The following is a 22,261-nucleotide window of genomic DNA, read 5'->3' on the forward strand; positions in this document are numbered from 1 at the left end:
CTCTATATGTTAAGGGGGTTATCAGAGGAGCTAAAAAGGCATAAACTTTTCCCTCTCTCCAGTGGCTAGGAAGCAAAGGAAGGTCATACCTATTCAGCTGTCTTGATAACCGCTTTAACAGCGCCTCCTCCAGACTCCACTGGTCTTAAGGGAGTCTTGTTCTCCAGTATTTGATCTTAAAGGGGGTCTCCTCCTACCCCTTATGAGGCAAATGAATCCTCCTGATGTTAAAGGCGCTTCATTTGCCTCTGTAAATGGGGTTATCAGAGGAGCTAAAATGGCATAAACTTTTCCCTCTCTCCAGTGGCTGGAAAGCGAAGGAAGGTCATACCTTTTCAGCTGTCTTGATAACCGCTTTAACAGCGCCTCCTCCAGACTCCACTGGTCATAAGGGAGTCTTGTCCTCCAGTATTTGATCTTAATGGGGGTCTCCTCCTACCCCTTATGAGGCAAATGAATCCTCCTGATGTAAAAGGCGCCTCATTTGCCTCTATATGTTAAAGGGGTTATCAGAGGAGCTAAAATGGCATAAACTTTCCCCTACCTCCAGTGGCTCTTTTCCACATAGCTCTCATCTCCTCCCTATACCTTCTCACCTGGAATAAAGGGGGTGGCTGAAATAAGGGGTCAGGTAATGTGTTGTGGTCACCACATGTGGGTGAAACCAGGCCTCCATGTGGTACACAATGTACATACGATGTTGCGTACATTTGCTGCCACTGATTCCGCCTGCATGTGACGACTGCAACATGCTACCTGCTCCCACATCTCGGCCCTCCATTTTCATACCAGAAGGTATCAGGATGAGTCAAGACCAAAGCAGAAGTGAGCTGCTGGAAAGCGAGGTAAGGTCATACTTTTTCAGCTGTCTTGATAACCTCTTTAACAGCGCCTCCTCCAGACTCCAGTGGTCTTAAGGGAGTCTTGTCCTCCAGTTTTTGATCTTAAAGGGGGTCTCCTCCTACCCCTTATGAGGAAAATGAATCCTCCTGATGTTAAAGGCGCCTCATTTGCCTCTGTAAAAGGGGTTATCAAAGGAGCTAAAATGGCATAAACTTTTCCCTCTCTCCAGTGGCTGGGAAGCGAAGGAAGGTCATACCTTTTCAGCTGTCTTGATAACCTCTTTAATAGCGCCCCCTCCAGACTCCAAAGGTCTTAAGGGAGTCTTGTCCTCCAGTCTTTGATCTTAAAGGGGGTCTCCTCCTACCCCTTATGAGGCAAATGAATCCTCCTGATGTAAAAGGCGCCTCATTTGCCTCTATATGTTAAAGGGGTTATCAGAGGAGCTAAAATGGCATAAACTTTCCCCTACCTCCAGTGGCTCTTTTCCACATAGCTCTCATCTCATCCCGATACCTTCTCACCTGGAATAAAGGGGGTGGCTGAAATAAGGGGTCAGGTAATGTGTTGTGGTCACCACATGTGGGTGAAACCAGGCCTCCATGTGGTAGACAATGTACATACGATGTTGCGTACATTTGCTGCCACTGATTTCGCCTGCATGTGACGACTGCAACATGCTACCTGCTCCTGCATCTCGGCCCTCCATTTTCATACCAGAAGGTATCAGGATGAGTCAAGACCAAAGCAGAAGTGAGCTGCTAGGAAGCAAGGTAAGGTCATACTTTTTCAGCTGTCTTGATAACCTCTTTAACAGCGCCTCCTCCAGACTCCGGTGGTCTTAAGGGAGTCTTGTCCTCCAGTTTTTGATCTTAAAGGGGGTCTCCTCCTACCCCTTATGAGGCAAATGAATCCTCCTGATGTAAAAGGTGCCTCATTTGCCTCTATATGTTAAGGGGGTTATCAGAGAAGCTAAAAAGGCATATACTTTTCCCTCTCTCCAGTGGCTAGGAAGCAAAGGAAGGTCATACCTATTCAGCTGTCTTGATAACCGCTTTAACAGCGCCTCCTCCAGACTCCACTGGTCTGAAGGGAGTCTTGTCCTCCAGTATTTGATCTTAAAGGGGGTCTCCTCCTACCCCTTATGAGGCAAATGAATCCTCCTGATGTTAAAGGTGCCTCATTTGCCTCTATAAAAGGGGTTATCAGAGGAGCTAAAATGGCATAAACTTTTCCCTCTCTCCAGTGGCTGGGAAGCGAAGGAAGGTCATACCTTTTCAGCTGTCTTGATAACCTCTTTAATAGCGCCTCCTCCAGACTCCAAAGGTCTTAAGGGAGTCTTGTCCTCCAGTCTTTGATCTTAAAGGGGGTCTCCTCCTACCCCTTATGAGGCAAATTAATCCTCCTGATGTTAAAGGCGCCTCATTTGCCTCTGTTAAAGGGGTTATCAGAGGAGCTAAAATGGCATAAACTTTTCCCTCTCTCCAGTGGCTGGGAAGCGAAGGAAGGTCATACCTTTTCAGCTGTCTTGATAACCTCTTGAACAGCGCCTCCTCCAGACTCCAGTGGTCTTAAGGGAGTCTTGTCCTCCAATCTTTGATCTTAAAGGGGGTCTCATCCTACCCCTTATGAGGCAAATGAATCCTCCTGATGTTAAAGGCGCCTCATTTGCCTCTGTTAAAGGGGTTATCAGAGGAGCTAAAATGGCATAAACTTTTCCCTCTCTCCAGTGGCTGGGAAGCGAAGGAAGGTCATACCTTTTCAGCTGTCTTGATAACCGCTTTAACAGCGCCTCCTCCAGACTCCACTGGTCTTAAGGGAGTCTTGTCCTCCAGTATTTGATCTTAAAGGGGGTCTCCTCCTACCCCTTATGAGGCAAATGAATCCTCCTGATGTAAAAGGCGCCTCATTTGCCTCTATATGTTAAAGGGGTTATCAGAGGAGCTAAAATGGCATAAACTTTCCCCTACCTCCAGTGGCTCTTTTCCACATAGCTCTCATCTCATCCCGATACCTTCTCACCTGGAATAAAGGGGGTGGCTGAAATAAGGGGTCAGGTAATGTGTTGTGGTCACCACATGTGGGTGAAACCAGGCCTCCATGTGGTAGACAATGTACATACGATGTTGCGTACATTTGCTGCCACTGATTTCGCCTGCATGTGACGACTGCAACATGCTACCTGCTCCTGCATCTCGGCCCTCCATTTTCATACCAGAAGGTATCAGGATGAGTCAAGACCAAAGCAGAAGTGAGCTGCTGGGAAGCGAGGTAAGGTCATACTTTTTCAGCTTTCTTGATAACCTCTTTAACAGCGCCTCCTCCAGACTCCGGTGGTCTTAAGGGAGTCTTGTCCTCCAGTCTTTGATCTTAAAGGGGGTCTCCTCCTACCCCTTATGAGGCAAATTAATCCTCCTGATGTTAAAGGCGCCTCATTTGCCTCTGTTAAAGGGGTTATCAGAGGAGCTAAAATGGCATAAACTTTTCCCTCTCTCCAGTGGCTGGGAAGCGAAGGAAGGTCATACCTTTTCAGCTGTCTTGATAACCTCTTTAACAGCACCTCCTCCAGACTCCAGTGGTCTTAAGGGAGTCTTGTCCTCCAATCTTTGATCTTAAAGGGGGTCTCCTCCTACCCCTTATGAGGCAAATGAATCCTCCTGATGTAAAAGGCGCCTCATTTGCCTCTGTTAAAGGGGTTATCAGAGGAGCTAAAATGGCATAACCTTTCCCTCTCTCCAGTGGCTGGGAAGCGAAGGAAGGTCATACCTTTTCAGCTGTCTTGATAACCGCTTTAACAGCGCCTCCTCCAGACTCCACTGGTCTTAAGGGAGTCTTGTCCTCCAGTATTTGATCTTAAAGGGGGTCTCCTCCTACCCCTTATGAGGCAAATGAATCCTCCTGATGTAAAAGGCGCCTCATTTGCCTCTATATGTTAAAGGGGTTATCAGAGGAGCTAAAATGGCATAAACTTTTCCCTCTCTCCAGTGGCTCTTTTCCACATAGCTCTCATCTCATCCCGATACCTTCTCACCTGGAATAAAGGGGGTGGCTGAAATAAGGGGTCAGGTAATGTGTTGTGGTCACCACATGTGGGTGAAACCAGGCCTCCATGTGGTAGACAATGTACATACGATGTTGCGTACATTTGCTGCCACTGATTTCGCCTGCATGTGACGACTGCAACATGCTACCTGCTCCTGCATCTCGGCCCTCCATTTTCATACCAGAAGGTATCAGGATGAGTCAAGACCAAAGCAGAAGTGAGCTGCTGGGAAGCAAGGTAAGGTCATACTTTTTCAGCTGTCTTGATAACCTCTTTAACAGCGCCTCCTCCAGACTCCGGTGGTCTTAAGGGAGTCTTGTCCTCCAGTCTTTGATCTTAAAGGGGGTCTCCTCCTACCCCTTATGAGGCAAATGAATCCTCCTGATGTTAAAGGCGCCTCATTTGCCTCTGTTAAAGGGGTTATCAGAGGAGCTAAAATGGCATAAACTTTTCCCTCTCTCCAGTGGCTGGGAAGCGAAGGAAGGTCATACCTTTTCAGCTGTCTTGATAACCTCTTTAACAGCGCCTCCTCCAGACTCCAGTGGTCTTAAGGGAGTCTTGTCCTCCAATCTTTGATCTTAAAGGGGGTCTCCTCCTACCCCATATGAGGCAAATGAATCCTCCTGATGTTAAAGGCGCCTCATTTGCCTCTGTTAAAGGGGTTATCAGAGGAGCTAAAATGGCATAAACTTTTCCCTCTCTCCAGTGGCTGGGAAGCGAAGGAAGGTCATACCTTTTCAGCTGTCTTGATAACCGCTTTAACAGCGCCTCCTCCAGACTCCACTGGTCTTAAGGGAGTCTTGTCCTCCAGTATTTGATCTTAAAGGGGGTCTCCTCCTACCCCTTATGAGGCAAATGAATCCTCCTGATGTAAAAGGCGCCTCATTTGCCTCTATATGTTAAAGGGGTTATCAGAGGAGCTAAAATGGCATAAACTTTCCCCTACCTCCAGTGGCTCTTTTCCACATAGCTCTCATCTCATCCCGATACCTTCTGACCTGGAATAAAGGGGGTGGCTGAAATAAGGGGTCAGGTAATGTGTTGTGGTCACCACATGTGGGTGAAACCAGGCCTCCATGTGGTAGACAATGTACATACGATGTTGCGTACATTTGCTGCCACTGATTTCGCCTGCATGTGACGACTGCAACATGCTACCTGCTCCTGCATCTCGGCCCTCCATTTTCATACCAGAAGGTATCAGGATGAGTCAAGACCAAAGCAGAAGTGAGCTGCTGGGAAGCGAGGTAAGGTCATATTTTTTCAGCTTTCTTGATAACCTCTTTAACAGCGCCTCCTCCAGACTCCGGTGGTCTTAAGGGAGTCTTGTCCTCCAGTCTTTGATCTTAAAGGGGGTCTCATCCTACCCCTTATGAGGCAAATTAATCCTCCTGATGTTAAAGGCGCCTCATTTGCCTCTGTTAAAGGGGTTATCAGAGGAGCTAAAATGGCATAAACTTTTCCCTCTCTCCAGTGGCTGGGAAGCGAAGGAAGGTCATACCTTTTCAGCTGTCTTGATAACCTCTTTAACAGCGCCTCCTCCAGACTCCAGTGGTCTTAAGGGAGTCTTGTCCTCCAATCTTTGATCTTAAAGGGGGTCTCCTCCTACCCCTTATGAGGCAAATGAATCCTCCTGATGTTAAAGGCGCCTCATTTGCCTCTGTTAAAGGGGTTATCAGAGGAGCTAAAATGGCATAACCTTTCCCTCTCTCCAGTGGCTGGGAAGCGAAGGAAGGTCATACCTTTTCTGCTGTCTTGATAACCGCTTTAACAGCGCCTCCTCCAGACTCCACTGGTCTTAAGGGAGTCTTGTCCTCCAGTATTTGATCTTAAAGGGGGTCTTCTCCTACCCCTTATGAGGCAAATGAATCCTCCTGATGTAAAAGGCGCCTCATTTGCCTCTATATGTTAAAGGGGTTATCAGAGGAGCTAAAATGGCATAAACTTTCCCCTACCTCCAGTGGCTCTTTTCCACATAGCTCTCATCTCATCCCGATACCTTCTCACCTGGAATAAAGGGGGTGGCTGAAATAAGGGGTCAGGTAATGTGTTGTGGTCACCACATGTGGGTGAAACCAGGCCTCCATGTGGTAGACAATGTACATACGATGTTGCGTACATTTGCTGCCACTGATTTCGCCTGCATGTGACGACTGCAACATGCTACCTGCTCCTGCATCTCGGCCCTCCATTTTCATACCAGAAGGTATCAGGATGAGTCAAGACCAAAGCAGAAGTGAGCTGCTGGGAAGCGAGGTAAGGTCATACTTTTTCAGCTGTCTTGATAACCTCTTTAACAGCGCCTCCTCCAGACTCCGGTGGTCTTAAGGGAGTCTTGTCCTCCAGTCTTTGATCTTAAAGGGGGTCTCCTCCTACCCCTTATGAGGCAAAAGAATCCTCCTGATGTTAAAGGCGCCTCATTTGCCTCTGTTAAAGGGGTTATCAGAGGAGCTAAAATGGCATAAACTTTTCCCTCTCTCCAGTGGCTGGGAAGCGAAGGAAGGTCATACCTTTTCAGCTGTCTTGATAACCTCTTTAACAGCGCCTCCTCCAGACTCCAGTGGTCTTAAGGGAGTCTTGTCCTCCAATCTTTGATCTTAAAGGGGGTCTCCTCCTACCCCTTATGAGGCAAATGAATCCTCCTGATGTAAAAGGCGCCTCATTTGCCTCTATATGTTAAAGGGGTTATCAAAGGAGCTAAAATGGCATAAACTTTCCCCTCCCTCCAGCTCTTTTCCAGTTAGCTCTCATCTCATCCCGATACCTTCTCACCTGGAATAAAGGGGGAGGCTGAAATAAGGGGTCAGGTAATGTGTTGTGGTCACCACATGTGGGTGAAACCAGGCCTCCGATGTTGCATACATTTGCCGCCACTGATTTCGCCTGCATGTGACGACTGCAACATGCTACCTGCTCCCCCATCTCGGCCTTCCATTTTCATACCAGAAGGTATCAGGATGAGTCAAGACCAAAGCAGAAGTGAGCTGCTGGGAAGCGAGGTAAGGTCATACTTTTTCAGCTGTCTTGATAACCTCTTTAACAGCGCCTCCTCCAGACTCCAGTGGTCTTAAGGGAGTCTTGTCCTCCAGTCTTTGATCTTAAAGGGGGTCTCCTCCTACCCCTTATGAGGCAAATGAATCCTCCTGATGTTATAGGCGCCTCATTTGCCTCTTTATGTTAAAGGGGTTATCAAAGGAGCTAAAATGGCATAAACTTTTCCCTCTCTCCAGTGGCTGGGAAGCGAAGGAAGGTCATACCTTTTCAGCTGTCTTGATAACCTCTTTAACAGCGCCTCCTCCAGACTCCAGTGGTCTTAAGGGAGTCTTGTCCTCCAATCTTTGATCTTAAAGGGGGTCTCCTCCTACCCCATATGAGGCAAATGAACCCTCCTGATAGTAATGGCGCCTCATTTGCCTCTACATGTTAAAGGGGTTATCTCAGCATCTAAAATGGCATTATCTTTCCCTGGTTCCCAGTGGCTCACTTCAAGCTTGGTCTCTTTCCCTGTTGACTTATCACCTGGAATAAAAGGGGGGGAATGAGATGGTGGGTCAAGTACTTTGTTGTGGTCACCACATGTGGGCAAAACCATGCCTCCATATGGTAGCCAATGTACACACAATGTTGCATACATTTGCTGCCACTGGTTTCACCTGCATGTAAAGGCTTCAGCATAGTACCTGCTCTGCCATCTAAGATCTACCTTTTCATACCAGAAGGTATTAGGAAGAGTAGAGACCAAATCAGAAGTGAGCTGCTGGGAAGGGAAGAAAGGTAATACCTATTGATAATCTCTTTAACAGCGCCTCCTCCAGACTCCACTTGATGTTAAGGGAGTCCTCCACATTTGGTAAAGAAAAAGTTTGTTACGCTGCTGATGAAGGCTCTAGTTGGTGTACAAAACCACGTGCAGCAAGTTAGCTCTTCTTCTTCTTCTTCTTCTATTACCTTTTCATCTTTCTCCTTCTTTACCTCTTCCTCTGCTTCATTCTGCCCTTCATTCTTCTCCACTTGTTCTTTCTCCTTTCTGTCATTCTCTTCCTCCTTCTCTTCTTTTTTTTCTTCATTGTCCCCTTCATCCTGCTTCTCATCTTCGTTCTCCTTCTCCTCTTCATATTTCTTCTTTTTCTCCTTCTCTTCCTCTTCTTTTTCCTCCCCTTCATCCTCCTCTTTTTCCTCTTCCTCTTCTTTGTTTTCCTTCTCCTTCTTCTCCTCTTCTTCCTTCACACATAAGTAAATCAGATAATCTGTATGATTTGCCTCATCCAGCCTTCCATGATTGTTGTAATATCCTCCGTCAGAAAGGGTTGCTCTCGACTAGAACAGTATCAGGGGATCCAAAGCCAAGACTTTGACATAATGAGACAACAGAGGTCCAACGATGGTGTCTTTATTTGTAGGCAATTTTGGGCAAATATCACTTTTCTCTAGGAAATACTTCTTTTAGGTTGACTCATGAATGATAACAACAAGGTTTATGAAACAATGAACAAGAAGAAAGATATGTGTAGCTCACTTTAACAAAATAAACTAGTAACCAAGGTTTCTGATGTTGTGCATAACCACAGAGGGCTTATACTACAATGCAAAACAATTAATTACAGAGAAAATAAAAAATCAGTCCTCAAGGATGCAGTAAAAATGTCTTAATCCATATCCACAGGTTGAAGGTAAGAGTATAATTGAGGAGGGTCTGACTGCTGGGACCTCCACGATCTCCAGAACTGCAGTCCGTCTCTTATCTCTGAGCGCGTGTTGTAGGATGTATGGAGTGGGATGTATGTAAATCACTTAGATCAATAAAGGACATATGTCCTGCATAAATCTGTATAAGTCATCTAACCATTGCTCATACAAGTCCCCTTGGGCATTGGTCACCAAACTCTAGACCTACAAAAGTTGCAAAACCACATCTTCCAGCAAGCCCCAACAGTAATTGGCTGTTAACGTGTAAAGAAAAAGAAATCTGTTTTTACAAATATAAATTAACCCTCCCCATACAAAAAAGTAAAGAAAAAAAAATGTTGTTTGCATATTTGGAATAACTGCATGTATAATTATCCTAACTCATAAAACTTAACCTTATTAATCCTGCATGGGGAATGACTTATACAGAAAAAAAGAGCCCTAAAATGATTCCACAGGTGTAAAAAGGGGTACTCTGGGAAACTAAACCTATAGCCCATCTTTTCCTCTCATCAACGTATTTAATTGTCTAAATATCATTCATTAGCTATATAGAGCAGTCTCCCCTCTTTAGTTGTTACTTATGTGCATAAAGTGAGGGAATGACATCCACTCTGTCTCTGTCCAAATAACTATCTGAAAGCAACCCCCACCTTCCTGTGAGACACAGACCATGTGGTTTCTACCCTGCACTGATGGTCATGCTCTCTTTAGTGCTAAGAACTGTGAGTTGTGTGAAGCCTCAGCCAATCAGACACTGAACCTCTCTCTGCTGCTCACTGCAGAAGGGAGCCAGCTGACAGAGCAGTGCTGCAATGATTGCTGGGAGATGTAGGCAAGGCGAGGGAAAGATGGCAAAGAATTTCAAGAAGCCAGAGAAGACAATGCATATCAGGCAGGATAGTTTACAGGGTACATATCCAGGTAGTGTGGTTGCTTTGGTTTGTGCTCTTTTCATAAATATATATATTATATAAAATTGAAAATAGTAGTTAAGGAGCACCATGAAGGGGCTTCTAGCCCTATATAATAGATCTGTGGGTGCTCAGCCAGCTCCAACGTTGACCAAAGGTGCATCAAACAAAAATAGTCCAACAGGAAGCATGAAGCGGCACTCCAGCGATTTCAAGCATGCTTGATAAAGACTCCATTGAGAGGGTCGAAATGTAGCACTATGGGTGAATAAAGTAACTTTTTCTTATCTTGAAATCGCTGGAGTGCCGCTTCATGCTTCCTGTTGGACTATATATATATATATATATATATATATATATATATATATATATATATACTTCCCTGGATTACCTCTTTAAGCATATGTGTACATTTTAAAAGCATCAACATAACATGTCAGTTAACGAGCATAATAAACAATGTATAAAAAATAGCACCCCCAGCTCAGATAAAAAAAAAAAAAAATTTGTGTTCGTTTTCACCTTAAAATAAATTTTTTGTTTCCCAGCATATTTTATGAAACATTTTTATGACTATAAGAAGAGAGGAGGAAAAACTGAAACTGCAAAAAAATGAAAATTGCCTCTGTCTATAAGGAGCTAATATGGTTATTTGTTATATCACTTACATAGTATTGGGTGATCCTTAGTTCCTGTTCTCTGTTCTGTCCACATGAAAAATAAAACAGAAATAAGTTATTGTTACTTCAATCTAATGTAGGTATTCAGAACATACTTATGTATTGAAGGGCTTATCTATTAATAAAGAAAATATCTATAAGAAAAGAGCGCACGTAGTCTCTGTCTTCTAGAATACTGCAGCATTCTGTGTAATTCTATTTAGAAGATCTTTTAGAAACTAGATTATAACAAATCCTTCATATTCATCATGTCTTTAAAACTGAACCCATGTGACCGTTGTGAAGAAAGCCTTTCTTATATCTACATCATATGTTAGCAGGGACATTTGCACGAGTATACGAAGTTCATACCTATATCCTGACTGATACCAATATCAGTACATCCCTACAATCTTCTGTGAGGGACACTATACTGAGATCTAACTACTGTGTGGGGCACTATAGTGTCCATTGTGCCCCTGGTGAAGTCCTGTATCAGCACACCCCTACCCCCAAAAAAGCCAGCTGCACAGGCATACGCTGCTATCTACATGGTGGTTTGTACTGGTAGGTGATGAAATATAAAGTTCAATGGTGGTATATACAGGTAGGTGATGTAATATACAGGTACATGATGCTATATACATGTATATAGTGCTATGAATCAGTACATGAAAGTATATACAGGTACATCCTCTCACCGTGTTACCGCATTCTCTCCCCTGCCATCACCAATCACATAACTAAAATCTTTCATTCCTCCTTCAAACATTCTGTCATAACCCCATTTCTGAAGAAAACATCTCTGGATCCTGTGCAGCTAACTATTGACCTGTCTCTCCACTTCATCTCCAAACTCCTGGAATGCTTGGTCTATTCCCACCTAATCCATTATGTCTCCAGGAACTCTCTCCTTGACCCCTTACTGTCTGGATTACATTCCCCATTCTCCACAGAAACTGGCTTAACCGAAGTCACTAATGATGTCTTATGGTTAAATCTAATAGCAATTCTCTCTACTGATTCTTCTTGATCTCTATGCAGCATTTGACACTGTAGATCACCAATTACTTCTTGCTATACTCCACTCCATTGTTCTTAAAGATTCCTCTCTCTCCTGGTTTTTGTTTCCTACCTCCGTGAACGCTCCTTCGGTGTATCAATCCCTATCTCTAGCTATTTCCCTGCTGCTCTTGTTGTTGGGGTTCAGGGACCCTTCCTGGGCCTTCTGCTCAGTAGATTTGAACTCCAGTACCATCTCTCCGCTGATGACATACAGCTCTCTACCTCTTCCCGTATCATCACCCCCGCACTCCTACAGAACACCAGCAACTTTCTCTTTGCTGTCTCTAACATTGTGTCCTCCCTATTCCTGAAAAGAAATCTTTCTATTACAGAACTTCTTGTATTTCCTCCATTTAATCTACCTAAACCTGACATCTCCATCTCGGTGAGTGGTACAACCATTACTCCTGGACAGTAAACCCGCTGTCTTGAAGTTATGGTAGACTCAGATCTGTCTTCCACGCACCCCTCATTTACTGCTGAAACAACCAAAACTATTGTGGATGCTTTAATTCATTCCCACCTGGACTACTGAAACTCTTTACTAATAGGCCTTCCCTTCTCTAAACTCTCCCTCTCCAGTCCATCCTAAATGCCACTGCCAGATTCATCTTTCTCTACAGCTGTTATGTGATCTTAAAGGGATACTCCGGTGGAAAACTTTTTTTTTTAATCAACTGGTGCCAGAAAGTTAAACAGATTTGTAAATTACTTCTATTAAAAAAAATCTTAATCCTTCCAGTACTTATTAGCTGCTGAATACTACAGAGGAAATTATTTTCTTACATAGAGCTCTCTGCTAACGTCATGACCACAGTGCTCTCTGCTGACACCTCTGTCCATTTTAAAAACTGTCCAGAGTAGGAGAAAATCCCCATAGAAAACATATGCTGCTCTGGACAGTTCCTAAAATGGACAGAAATGTCAACAGAGAGCACTGTGGACATGATGTCAGCAGAGAGCACTGTGTTCCAAAAAGAAAAGAATTTCCTCTGTAATATTCAGCAGCTAATAAGTAGTGAAATGATCTAAAGTTAACATCTTCTTTAATCTGAACCCCTCAATTCCACCTCTAGGACTTTGCTTGTGCTGCACCAGTTCTCTGTAATGCAATACCTCGGACCATCAGGCTTATACCCATCTTCCTCAGTTTCAAACATGCCCTAAAGACACATCTTTTAAAGCAAGTGTATTCCCTAAATTTGGTCTCCCCTTTTATTACTACGTCTCTTCACTGGCAGTGTTATTATATGCTCTATGTATTTTAGACCTTATGCAATTGGCTGGTGGCTGGAATTGAGGATTTACGTTTTGTGAATAGCCCGGTTTATTCACAACTTTAAATATGCCTGTAAATATTTGTAGGATTCCTTTGGGAAAAGTTCAGCACTTTCTTCTGTGTATTATAATTCACAGCTTTATTGTAGATCTATAGTGCAAGCATGGGTGTCCATGGGGAAATCGCCCCTTCTGGAAAAATGATCACAGAGGGAACATTCACACCACGATTTCTTCATACAGTCGCCGGATCGCCGGAAATTTCAAAACCGTCCGCTGCTGTATCCTCGACAGACCTGTCTCATTGATTTGCATGAGCCAACTGGAGTTAGATAGTGACTCTGGTCAGATCATTTTTCACAACAAAATCTGGTTTTGTTGCTGGACGGAAAAACCATGGAATGTTGCGGTTTAAGTCCGGCAATAAAACTGATGCGGTGCAAAAATGAGCCGACCAAAGTCACTATCTGACTCCAGTCTCAAAAATGAGAATGAGATGTGGCGTGGGTCTGGCGGGGATACGGCAGTGGCCAACTTTGAAATTTCTACAGGTGATCTGGCAAACGTATGATAAAAATAGTGGTGTGAATGTAGTCTAACTTGATGTCAGAAAGCAATTTCGTCCTGCTTTAGCTGCATGGAAATACCCCATATGTGACCCTAAACTGATACCTTGAAATACGACAGGGCTCTGCAATGAGAGAGCTCCATGCGCATTTGAGGACTAAATTAGGGATTGCATAGGGGTGGACATAGGGGTATTCTACACCAGTGATTCCCAAAAAGGGTGCCTCCAGCTGTTGCTAAACTCCCAGCATGCCTGGACAGTCAGTGGCTGTCCGGAAATGCTGGGAGTTGTTGTTTTGCAACAGCTGGAGGCTCCGTTTTGGAAACACTGTCATACAATACGTTTTTCATTTTTATTGGGGGGGGGGGGAACAGTGTAAGGGGGTGTATATGTTGTGTTTTACCCTTCATTATGTGTTAGTGTAGTGTAGTGTTTTTAGGGTGCATTCGCACTGGCGGGTTACGGTGAGTTTCCAGCTAGGAGTTTGCTCTGCAGCTCAAACTTCAAGCAGGAAACTTACTGTAAACCTGCCCGTGTGAATGTACCCTGTACATTCACATGGGGGGGGGGGGGGGGGTCAAACCTCCAGCTTTTTCAAAATTACAACTCCCAGCATGTACTGACAGACCGTGCATGCTGTGAGTTGTACGTTTGCAACAGCTGGAGACACTCTGGTTGGAAAACCTTCAGTTAGGTTCTGTTACCTAACTCAGTATTTTCAAACCAGTGTGTCTCCAGCTGTTGCAAAACTACAACTTGTAACATCTGTAGGGCTACAGTTTTGAGACCACTGTATAGTGGTCTCAAACTGTAGCCCTCCAGATGTTGCTAGGCAACTCATCAGCTTCCCTAGGATCCAGGGAGCCAGCCGCACAACATCGTTGCCCACCGATCACCGTCGCCCGCAGCCTCCGCAGATCGGTAAGTGACCTTCGGCGCCGGTCCCTGTCTGTTTCTCCGTCCTGCCCCGCCTATTGTGGGTGGGCAGAACGGGGAAACCGAAAGTAACCCCCCCCGCCCCCGATCTGCTATTGGTCGTCGCGTCTATACGACCAATAGCAGGGATAGGAGGGGTGGCACCCCTGCCACCTCACTCCTATCCCTTCAGGGGGATCGCAATCCCCCTTATATTCCGGGTCACCATAGACCCGTAATTGCACAAATCGCAAGTGTGAATTCACTTGCGATTTGCCGCGTTCGCCGACATGGGGGGGGGGGGGTTCTGAAGGATTTCAGCAGGCATCCCGGTCCGATCCCCGCCCGGCGCGCTGCGGGGACCGGAATACTCCATGACGTACGCATACGTCATGGGTCCTGGTCCTTAAGTACCAGGGTGTCATGACATACGCGTATATCAAGGGTCCTTAAGAGGTTAAAAAAGTAGTTTTTTGGACTATTGCTTTTGGAAGGGAGGAGGGAGGGACAGACGCTGTGGCTGTATGAGTTCCTAAAATTCCTTATGGCACCATGGGGTATGAGGAATGAAGGTTCTTCTACTCTGGACAGTTCTTTGGGCTGGGTAAATAAGCTTGATATATCCTAGGAAAGAGGAACCTCTGGTGCCAGTTTCATCGATGGAAACAATGGTGCAGGTCATTTATACTGTGTGCACAGATATTTGGGGTCTATTAGGGTTAGCTACATAGACATAAGATTACTGACACATTCATCAAAACTGGTAAAATCTGCCATAACATAATCTAGGGGGCATTTATGAAGCCTCATCAGCATACAGGCTCCCCTGCCAGCGTACGGGCTCCCCCCACCAGCGCACAGGCTCCCCTGTCAGCGTACGGGCTCTCCTGTCTTCGTACGGGCTTCCCTGCCAGCGCACAGGCTCCCCTGTCAGCGCACGGGCTCCCCTGCCAGCGTACGGGCTCCCCCCACCAGCGCACAGGCTCCCCTGTCAGCGTACGGGTTCTCCTGTCAGCGTACGGGCTCTCCTGTCAGCGTACGGGCTTCCCTGCCAGTGCACAGGCACCCCTGTCAGCGTATGGGCTCCCCTGTCAGCACACAGGCTTCCCTGCCAGCGCACAGGCTTTCCTGCCAGCGCACAGGCTCCCTGGATTTATGAAGAAGCAGACACCTCTATATAAGTCCAGTAAACCTGTGCACCCATGATGATATCTCCGCCAGCTCTGAGCAAGGGGAGATCTTAGCAGCAGTTTAGGCTGGCAGTGTAAACGGTGAGCAACCACACCCCTTTTCAATAGGTCACACCCCTTTAGCAAGTACCGTCTTAAACAGCAAATAATCACACATCTGCAGTTAGTGCACAAATTGTGCAATTATTTGCCTTTTTCACAAATCAACAAAAATATCACAATTGATGAATCCCCTGAATGCCTACTAAACTTTATATGTATACTTTTATATAACAAATTTGATTATCTCCAATGTCACTTACTTCTTCCTGGAACGCTGTGATAATGTCTATGGCCCTTCTGTTCATCTCAAAGACCTAGAACAGAACAGATTAAACTTAGTTTTATTCAGCTCATTAAACATATTATGGCGTAATGTATTATATCTATACATTATGATGAAATAAAATGATCTTGTTTTACTCATTTCCCCTATCAAATGTCTTTATTTGTATCTTATCTAAGTAATAATCTATAGGACGAAGCCTAAGGCTAGAATTACACTAAAGCTTTGTACTGGTGTCTTTTTTAGGCTAAAAAAACACCAGAAAAAATGCATGAAAAACTGCCACTGATTTTTTTCAGGTGTTTTTTCAGGTGTTTTTACCTTTTGGCAGATTCCTTGTGGGTGTATTTTAACAAATTTAGTTTGGTACAAGAGAAAAAAAATTTAAAATGAAGAAGTAGGGATGGGAAAATTTGTAGGGAATTAAGTATTTCTTTTTTATGACAAAAAGTTTTTTACATTTTCAATCAGGTAATGATTGATGTGAGCGGTCAGGGACGTGAAAATGTAGCCGGCAATAGCCCAAATGGATAAAGGGTCCATGTAATTGTAAAAATAATATATATTTTTATCTTAATTTTCTAAAACTTTTTATTAATAATGTTTTTGATGTATTTTAATAATGATATTTTTAATAAATACAGTGTAAAATCCGATATCAACTATATGTGCGTGATTATTGTGGTACTACAGAGTCTGTTCAATGTTGGGAGCAGTAGTACCTGCACTAAGTGACAGATCACAGCGGGTCTCACTCCTGAGACCCATTGTGATCATAATTTCTAGTCATGAGAAGCAGGTGACACGCAACACCGCTCCACATCCCTGCACTGTACCGTACTCCGGCCAGTGATGTGAACAGAACTTCACATAACTTATTCATGTTTGCCGGTGATTGGCCGGTACTGTATGGCCAATCACAGCGGTCAGCATCCGTGCCTTCGCAGATAAATCAGATTTGCTCGAAAAACGCCATGTTTTCAACATGAGGTCGTTTTTGAAAATCACCCACTGAGCCAAAAAGATTTATAAAATGCCAAACTCAAAAATGGCAAGTGGACCTAGCATTTTGCAGTTCCTTATTGAAATCTGGCTGCAGCGCTTTTTCAAGGCAAAAAACTCTGTGCGACAGAATGGGGGCAATTTTGCACAAAATCCCAAGTGGAATTATAGCCTAAGGGTCTATTCACACAGCAGAATTTGCGCTTGTGGAATTCTGCCTCAAATGAAAGCCCAATAGACTTCTATGGGATTCCTCTCTCCCATTAACACTTCTGAATTTCTGCACAGATTAAGCACAAATTCCGCATAAAATCCACAAGCCAGAAACCACCCAAGGAAGCGGAATTGGTGTGGAAATTCTGCTGTGTGAATAGACCCTAAAGGGTTTGTCCCATTATTAACCCCTTAAGGACGCAGCCCTTTTTCGCAATTCTGACCACCGTCACTTTACAAATTAATAACGCGAAAACGCTTTTACCGAATATTCTGATTCTGATTGTTTTTTCGTGACATATTCTACTTTATTTTGGGGGTAAATTTTCGGCGTTACTTGCATCCTTTTTTGGTGAAAAATCCCAAAATTTCATGAAAATTTAGAAAATTTTGCATTTTTCTAACTTTGAAGCTCTCTAATTGTAAGGAAAATGGATATTCCAGATACATTTTATTTTTCTTCACAAACACAATATGTCCACTTTATGTTGGCATCATAAAATGGACATATTTTTGCTTTTTGAAAAAATTAGAGGGCTTCAAAGTAGAGCAGCAATTTTCAAAAATGTCATGAAAATTACTAAATCTGAAGGGACAGATGTTACAGAACTACAACTCCCAGCATGCCTGGGCAGTCGAGGCATGCTGAGAGTTGTAGTTTGGCAACATCTGGAGGGCTACTGTTTGGGTACCACTGTAACAGTGGTCTCCAAACTGTGACCCTCCAGATGTTGCAAAACTACAACTCCCAGCATGCCCAGACAGCCTTTGGCTCTCTGGGCATGCTGGGAGTTGCAGTTTGGCCCCCCTAGTGGTTGCCACAGTAAAGATCGATTTACTTTCACTTTCAATTCCACCCCCCCACTGTGGATTCCCTACCTGATCAGGATCCTGCAGGCTCAAGCGAAGATCCCAGGTCCCCAGGCATCTTCTCCTGCAGGTACGGCCTCCATCTTCTTTCCAGAGCCCCTTGACAACCAGGGGCGGGCAGATTTCAGCAGGCATCCGGCTTCGGTCCCCAACCGGCTAACGGTGGGGACCGAAATTCCCACGGGCGTATGGATACGCCCTGCGTCCTTAAGGACTCGGAATGCAGGGCGTATCCATACGCCCTGCGTCCTTAAGAGGTTAAGATGTATACCCTATTCCCAGAATGGGGGATAAGTATGCAGTATGATTGCAGGGGTCTCATTGTTGGGACCACCTGTGATATCGAGCATGGAAAGGCAGTCATGTATGTGCTCTGCCTCTCTATACATTGTGTATGGGTTGGCTGTAGATAGTTTACTTTACATCTGTTATGAATTGCTGGTCTTGGTAAATCTATCATATTAGGTACTAAGAAAAATAAAGAAATAAATATCAACATAGATTTCAACATTGCCTTTTTGAAAAGATGGCACCAAACATCCAGGATTCAGGATTTTAGGCTCTATTTTGGGGGACAGATACTTAGAAAGGAGGAGATGTGTCAAAATCTGTGCAGAGGAAAAGTTGACCAGTTGCCCATAGCAACCAATTAGATTTCTTTTTTTTCTTTTTCAGAGGCTTTTTTAAAAATGAAAGGAGCAACCTGATTTGTTGCTATGGGAAACTGGTAAATGTTTCCTCTGCACAGGTTTAATAAATCTTCCCCACAATTGAAAAAAGATTTAAAAAAAAAAGTTAATCAAGTTCAACCTATATGCCTATTGTGTCACTACTGTGTTGATCCAGAGGAAGGCAAAAAAAAACCTTATAAGGCTCATGCCAATTGCCCAATATCAGGTGGAAATGTTCCTTCCTGATTCCAAATATGGCATCAGAATAAATCCCTGAACCAACGTTCTGTCCTTTTGAATCTAGTATCCATAACCTGTAGTGTTATTACTTTCCACTAAGAGGTAAATGTCGATGGCCTGTCTTTAGGAAAGGCCACCAATATTTGATGGTTGGGATGCTCCCTGAACACCATGGGGGAAATGTTATCAAAACCTATGTCTAGGAAAAGTTTACCAGTTGCCCTTACAACCAATCAGAGTGCTTCTTTTATTTTTCAGAGGCCTGTTCAAAAATTGAAGAAGCAATCTAATTGGTTGCAATGGGCAACTGGTCATCTTTCTCATCTTCTTCATTATGTCTACAGGATTATCAGGTTGTCCATATAGGCAGCTGTGAATGATAATGCAGGGCAGTTCCATTAAAGTGAAAGAGCGCAGCCTATCAATGTGTTAGACCTTTAAAGAGTGGAAAACAAATGTTTTCAAATCAACTGGTGCCAGAAAGTTTAACAGATTTGTAATCCTTCTAGTACTTATCAGCTGCTGTATACTACAGATATACTACAGAGAAGTTTGTGTAGTTATTTCCAGTCTGACCACAGTGCTCTCTGTTGACACAACTGTCCATGTCAGGAACTGTCCAGATTAGAAGCATAATCCCATAGAAAACCTCTCCAGCTCTGGACAGTCCCTAACATGGACAGACTGGACTTGTCAGACTGTGAAGAATTTCACAAATTTCTCTGTAGTATATCTGTAGTATACAGCAGCTGATAAGTACTAGAAGGGTTAAGATTTTTAAATAGAAGTAATTTACAAAACTGTTTAACTTTATAGCATCAATTGATTTGAAAACATAATTTTTCCACCGGAGTTCCCCTTTAAATATTAAAGGGGTATTCCAATGTTTTCTAAAAAAAAAAAAAAAAATGAATCATATGCTGCTGGGGCAGGAAAAAAAAAATATAGATAGATATATATCTAGCCCAATGCCCTGTTGGTCCACCCCAGCTTTGTTTCGCCCCGGTTAGGTCCCCCGATCTTTCTTCTTCACAGTAGTGTCCTCTGACAGCCAGTTATTGGCTGAGCGAGCAAGTCCTGGACTAATTGCCTGTCTCAAAGGCAGGAAGAAAAGAGAAGATCAGGGGACCAGGAGACACACAGGAGCTGCGGGGGACCAAGGCTGGGTTCGTATGGCCTTTTAGGCTATTTTCCCCCTGTCACAGCCACATTTTTTTTTTTTTTTTTTTAGAAAGCAGTCTGTCACATGTGCTAAGTGTGAACCTGCTTTCATCCGTGAAGAGCACAGGGCAACAGTGGCGCATTTGCCAATCTTGGTATTTTCTGGTAAGCACAACCCCCACCTGTGGACGTCGGGCCCTAATACCACCCTCATGGAGTCTGTTTCTGACCGTTTGAGTAAACACATGCACATTTGTGGCCTGCTGGAGGTCGTTTTACAGGGCTCTGGCAGTTTTCCTCCTGCTCCTCCTTGCACAAAGGCCGAGGTACCGGTCCTGCTGCTGAGTTGTTGCCCTCCTACTCCATGTCTCTTGATGTACTGGACTGTCTCCTGGTAGCGCCTCCATGCTCTGGACACTACGCTGACAGACACAGCAAACCTTCTTGCCACAGCTCACATTGATGTGCCATCCTGGAAGAGCTGAACTACCTGAGCCACTTGTGTGGGTTGTAGACTCAGTCTCATGCTACCACTAGAAGGAAAGCACCGCCAGCATTCAAAAGTGACCAAAACATCAGCCAGGAAGCATAGGAACTGAGAAGTGGTCTGTGGTCACCACCTGCAGAACCGCTCCTTTATTGGGGGTGTTTTGTTAATTGCCTATAATTTCCACCTGTTGTCTATTCCATTTGCACAACAGCATGTGAAATTGATTGTCAATCAGTGTTCTTCCTGAGTGGACAGTGTGATTTCACAGAAATGTTATTGACTTGGAGTGCAATTGTGTTATTTAAGTGTTCCCTTTATTTTTTTGAGCAGTGTAGTAATATCTTCATCTGCACCATCCCCGGAGGACATTTCTGTCCACAGGGATGGGGAGGATTTGCAGTTTGTAAGTCCCCCCCCCCCAGCAGCCCTGTAAGTGGCCCCCTAGACGGGAGCTATACTTATCTAGTCTCGCCGCTCTGGGTGCAGTAATGTCCCCTCGGCATGATTGACAGCCCACGTCACTACTCAGTTCCTTAATCCGACAAAACAGAGGAGGGAGGAGATGCTGCTGAAACTTAGCACCAACTGTTTGACTCTTCAGCTGGTAACACAGGCGATCATCAAAACTAAATGTATGGGTAATCTTATCCCTCTAGCACCTAAATGCAAAGATCTGCAGATTCTACACCTTGTATGGAGATGATTCAGGAGAAGATTCACTTTAACAGAGCAATTATTATTCACAACTATAGGATTAATGAAAGTCAACACAAACATGAGATTTACCTCGTCATCCGTGTAGTCATAGTGGGGTGTCCTTTCAAAAGTGTGGCGCTCCATCTCCAAAAAAAGAGACAGAGGTCAGCTTATTGACTCGTTCTGTAAACAGTAAAGACATATTCCTGCACAATATTCATATAACCTGATTGATTAGTGATTGACATATACAATTATTCTTTATATATTTACCACATTACTATTTGTATGATAAAAAAATATGAGGATTTTTCTATGTATTTTCTGCACCAGTGTTTTGTTGATTTCTGTTTCTTGTTGTCATCAATAGGAACCTTCAGGGTTGGACACAGAAAGCAGAGGTCACCTGCATAAGAACAGCATGTCGGCCTTTCATAGAGCTCCCCCTCATGTTCCTCTAACAACCCAACAGTATCTGTAAGCTATGAGATGTATTATTACATGCAATCTAATGGGCAGTAGGAAGCTGCCTATAAGGTGGCAGTGGATCCTTTTACTACTTGACACCTATACAATAGTCTGCACATGAAACATGTCCACTCTGGGAACCTTCATTGTTACTTCCAATGGCTGAATATCTCTCCCAATCATGTGATCACTGGGTTGCTTGGCTTATTACAGGACAAAGCTCTTATACCTGTCCTGATAGGGTATGTTCACATGGGGTAGATACACTATGGAAATTTTTTTTTTGCATTTTAACCCCTTAGGGACCAAGCCAATTTTCACCTTAAGCACCAGAGCGTTTTTTGAACATCTGACCACTGTCACTTTAAGCATTAATAACTCTGGGATGCTTTTACTTTTCATTCTGATTCCAAGACTGTTTTTTTCCTGACAAAATATACTTTATGTTAGTGGTAAATTTTTTCGATACTTGCATAATTTCTTGGTGAAAAATTTCCAAAATTTGATGCAAAAATTGAAAATTTAGCATTTTTCTAACTTTGAAGCTCTCTGCTTGTAAGGAAAATAGACATTCCAAATAAATTATATATTGATTCACATATACAATATGTCTACTTTATGTTGGCATCATAAAGTTGAAATGTTTTTACTTTTGGAAGACATCAGAGGGCTTCAAAGTTCAGCAGCAATTTTCCAATTTTTCACAAAATTTTCTAAATTGGAATTTTTCAGGGACCAGTTCAGATTTGAAGTTGATTTTGAAGGGCCTTAATATTAGAAATACCCCACAAATGACCCCATTATAAAAACTGCACCCCTCAAAGTATTCAAAGTGAAATTCAGTAAGTGTGTTAACCCTTTAGGTGTTTCACAGGAATAGCAGCAAATTGAAGGAGAAAATTCTAAATCTATATTTTTTACACTGGCATGTTCTTGTAGACCCAGTTTTTGAATTTTTACAAGGGGT

The 22,261-nt window shown here is 43.7% G+C and overlaps 1 protein-coding gene across 11 annotated transcripts in view; it reads right to left on the reverse strand.

Moving 5' to 3' along the window:
* Nucleotides 1-22,261, reverse strand: part of LOC130284909 (cilia- and flagella-associated protein 251-like) — a 270,512-nt gene that overhangs the window by 242,548 nt on the left and 5,703 nt on the right. For 5 of the 11 annotated variants that reach the window (XM_056535855.1, XM_056535854.1, XM_056535849.1 and 2 more), the window contains exons 2-6: nt 20,917-20,970; nt 17,578-18,036; nt 15,461-15,514; nt 10,152-10,187; nt 7,832-8,104 (exon numbers count right to left, since the gene is read on the reverse strand). In XM_056535855.1, coding sequence (XP_056391830.1) covers nt 7,832-8,104; nt 10,152-10,187; nt 15,461-15,514; nt 17,578-17,703 — 489 coding nt within the window. In that variant the 5' untranslated portion in view covers nt 17,704-18,036; nt 20,917-20,970. Of the gene's footprint in view, nt 1-7,831; nt 8,105-10,151; nt 10,188-15,460; nt 15,515-17,577; nt 18,037-20,916; nt 21,010-22,261 lie in introns of all 11 variants that reach the window. The other 6 variants (XM_056535845.1, XM_056535846.1, XM_056535851.1 and 3 more) reach the window with 6 other exon arrangements.

This window comes from Hyla sarda, chromosome 8, assembly GCF_029499605.1.
Source record: "Hyla sarda isolate aHylSar1 chromosome 8, aHylSar1.hap1, whole genome shotgun sequence".
NCBI lineage: Eukaryota > Metazoa > Chordata > Amphibia > Anura > Hylidae > Hyla > Hyla sarda.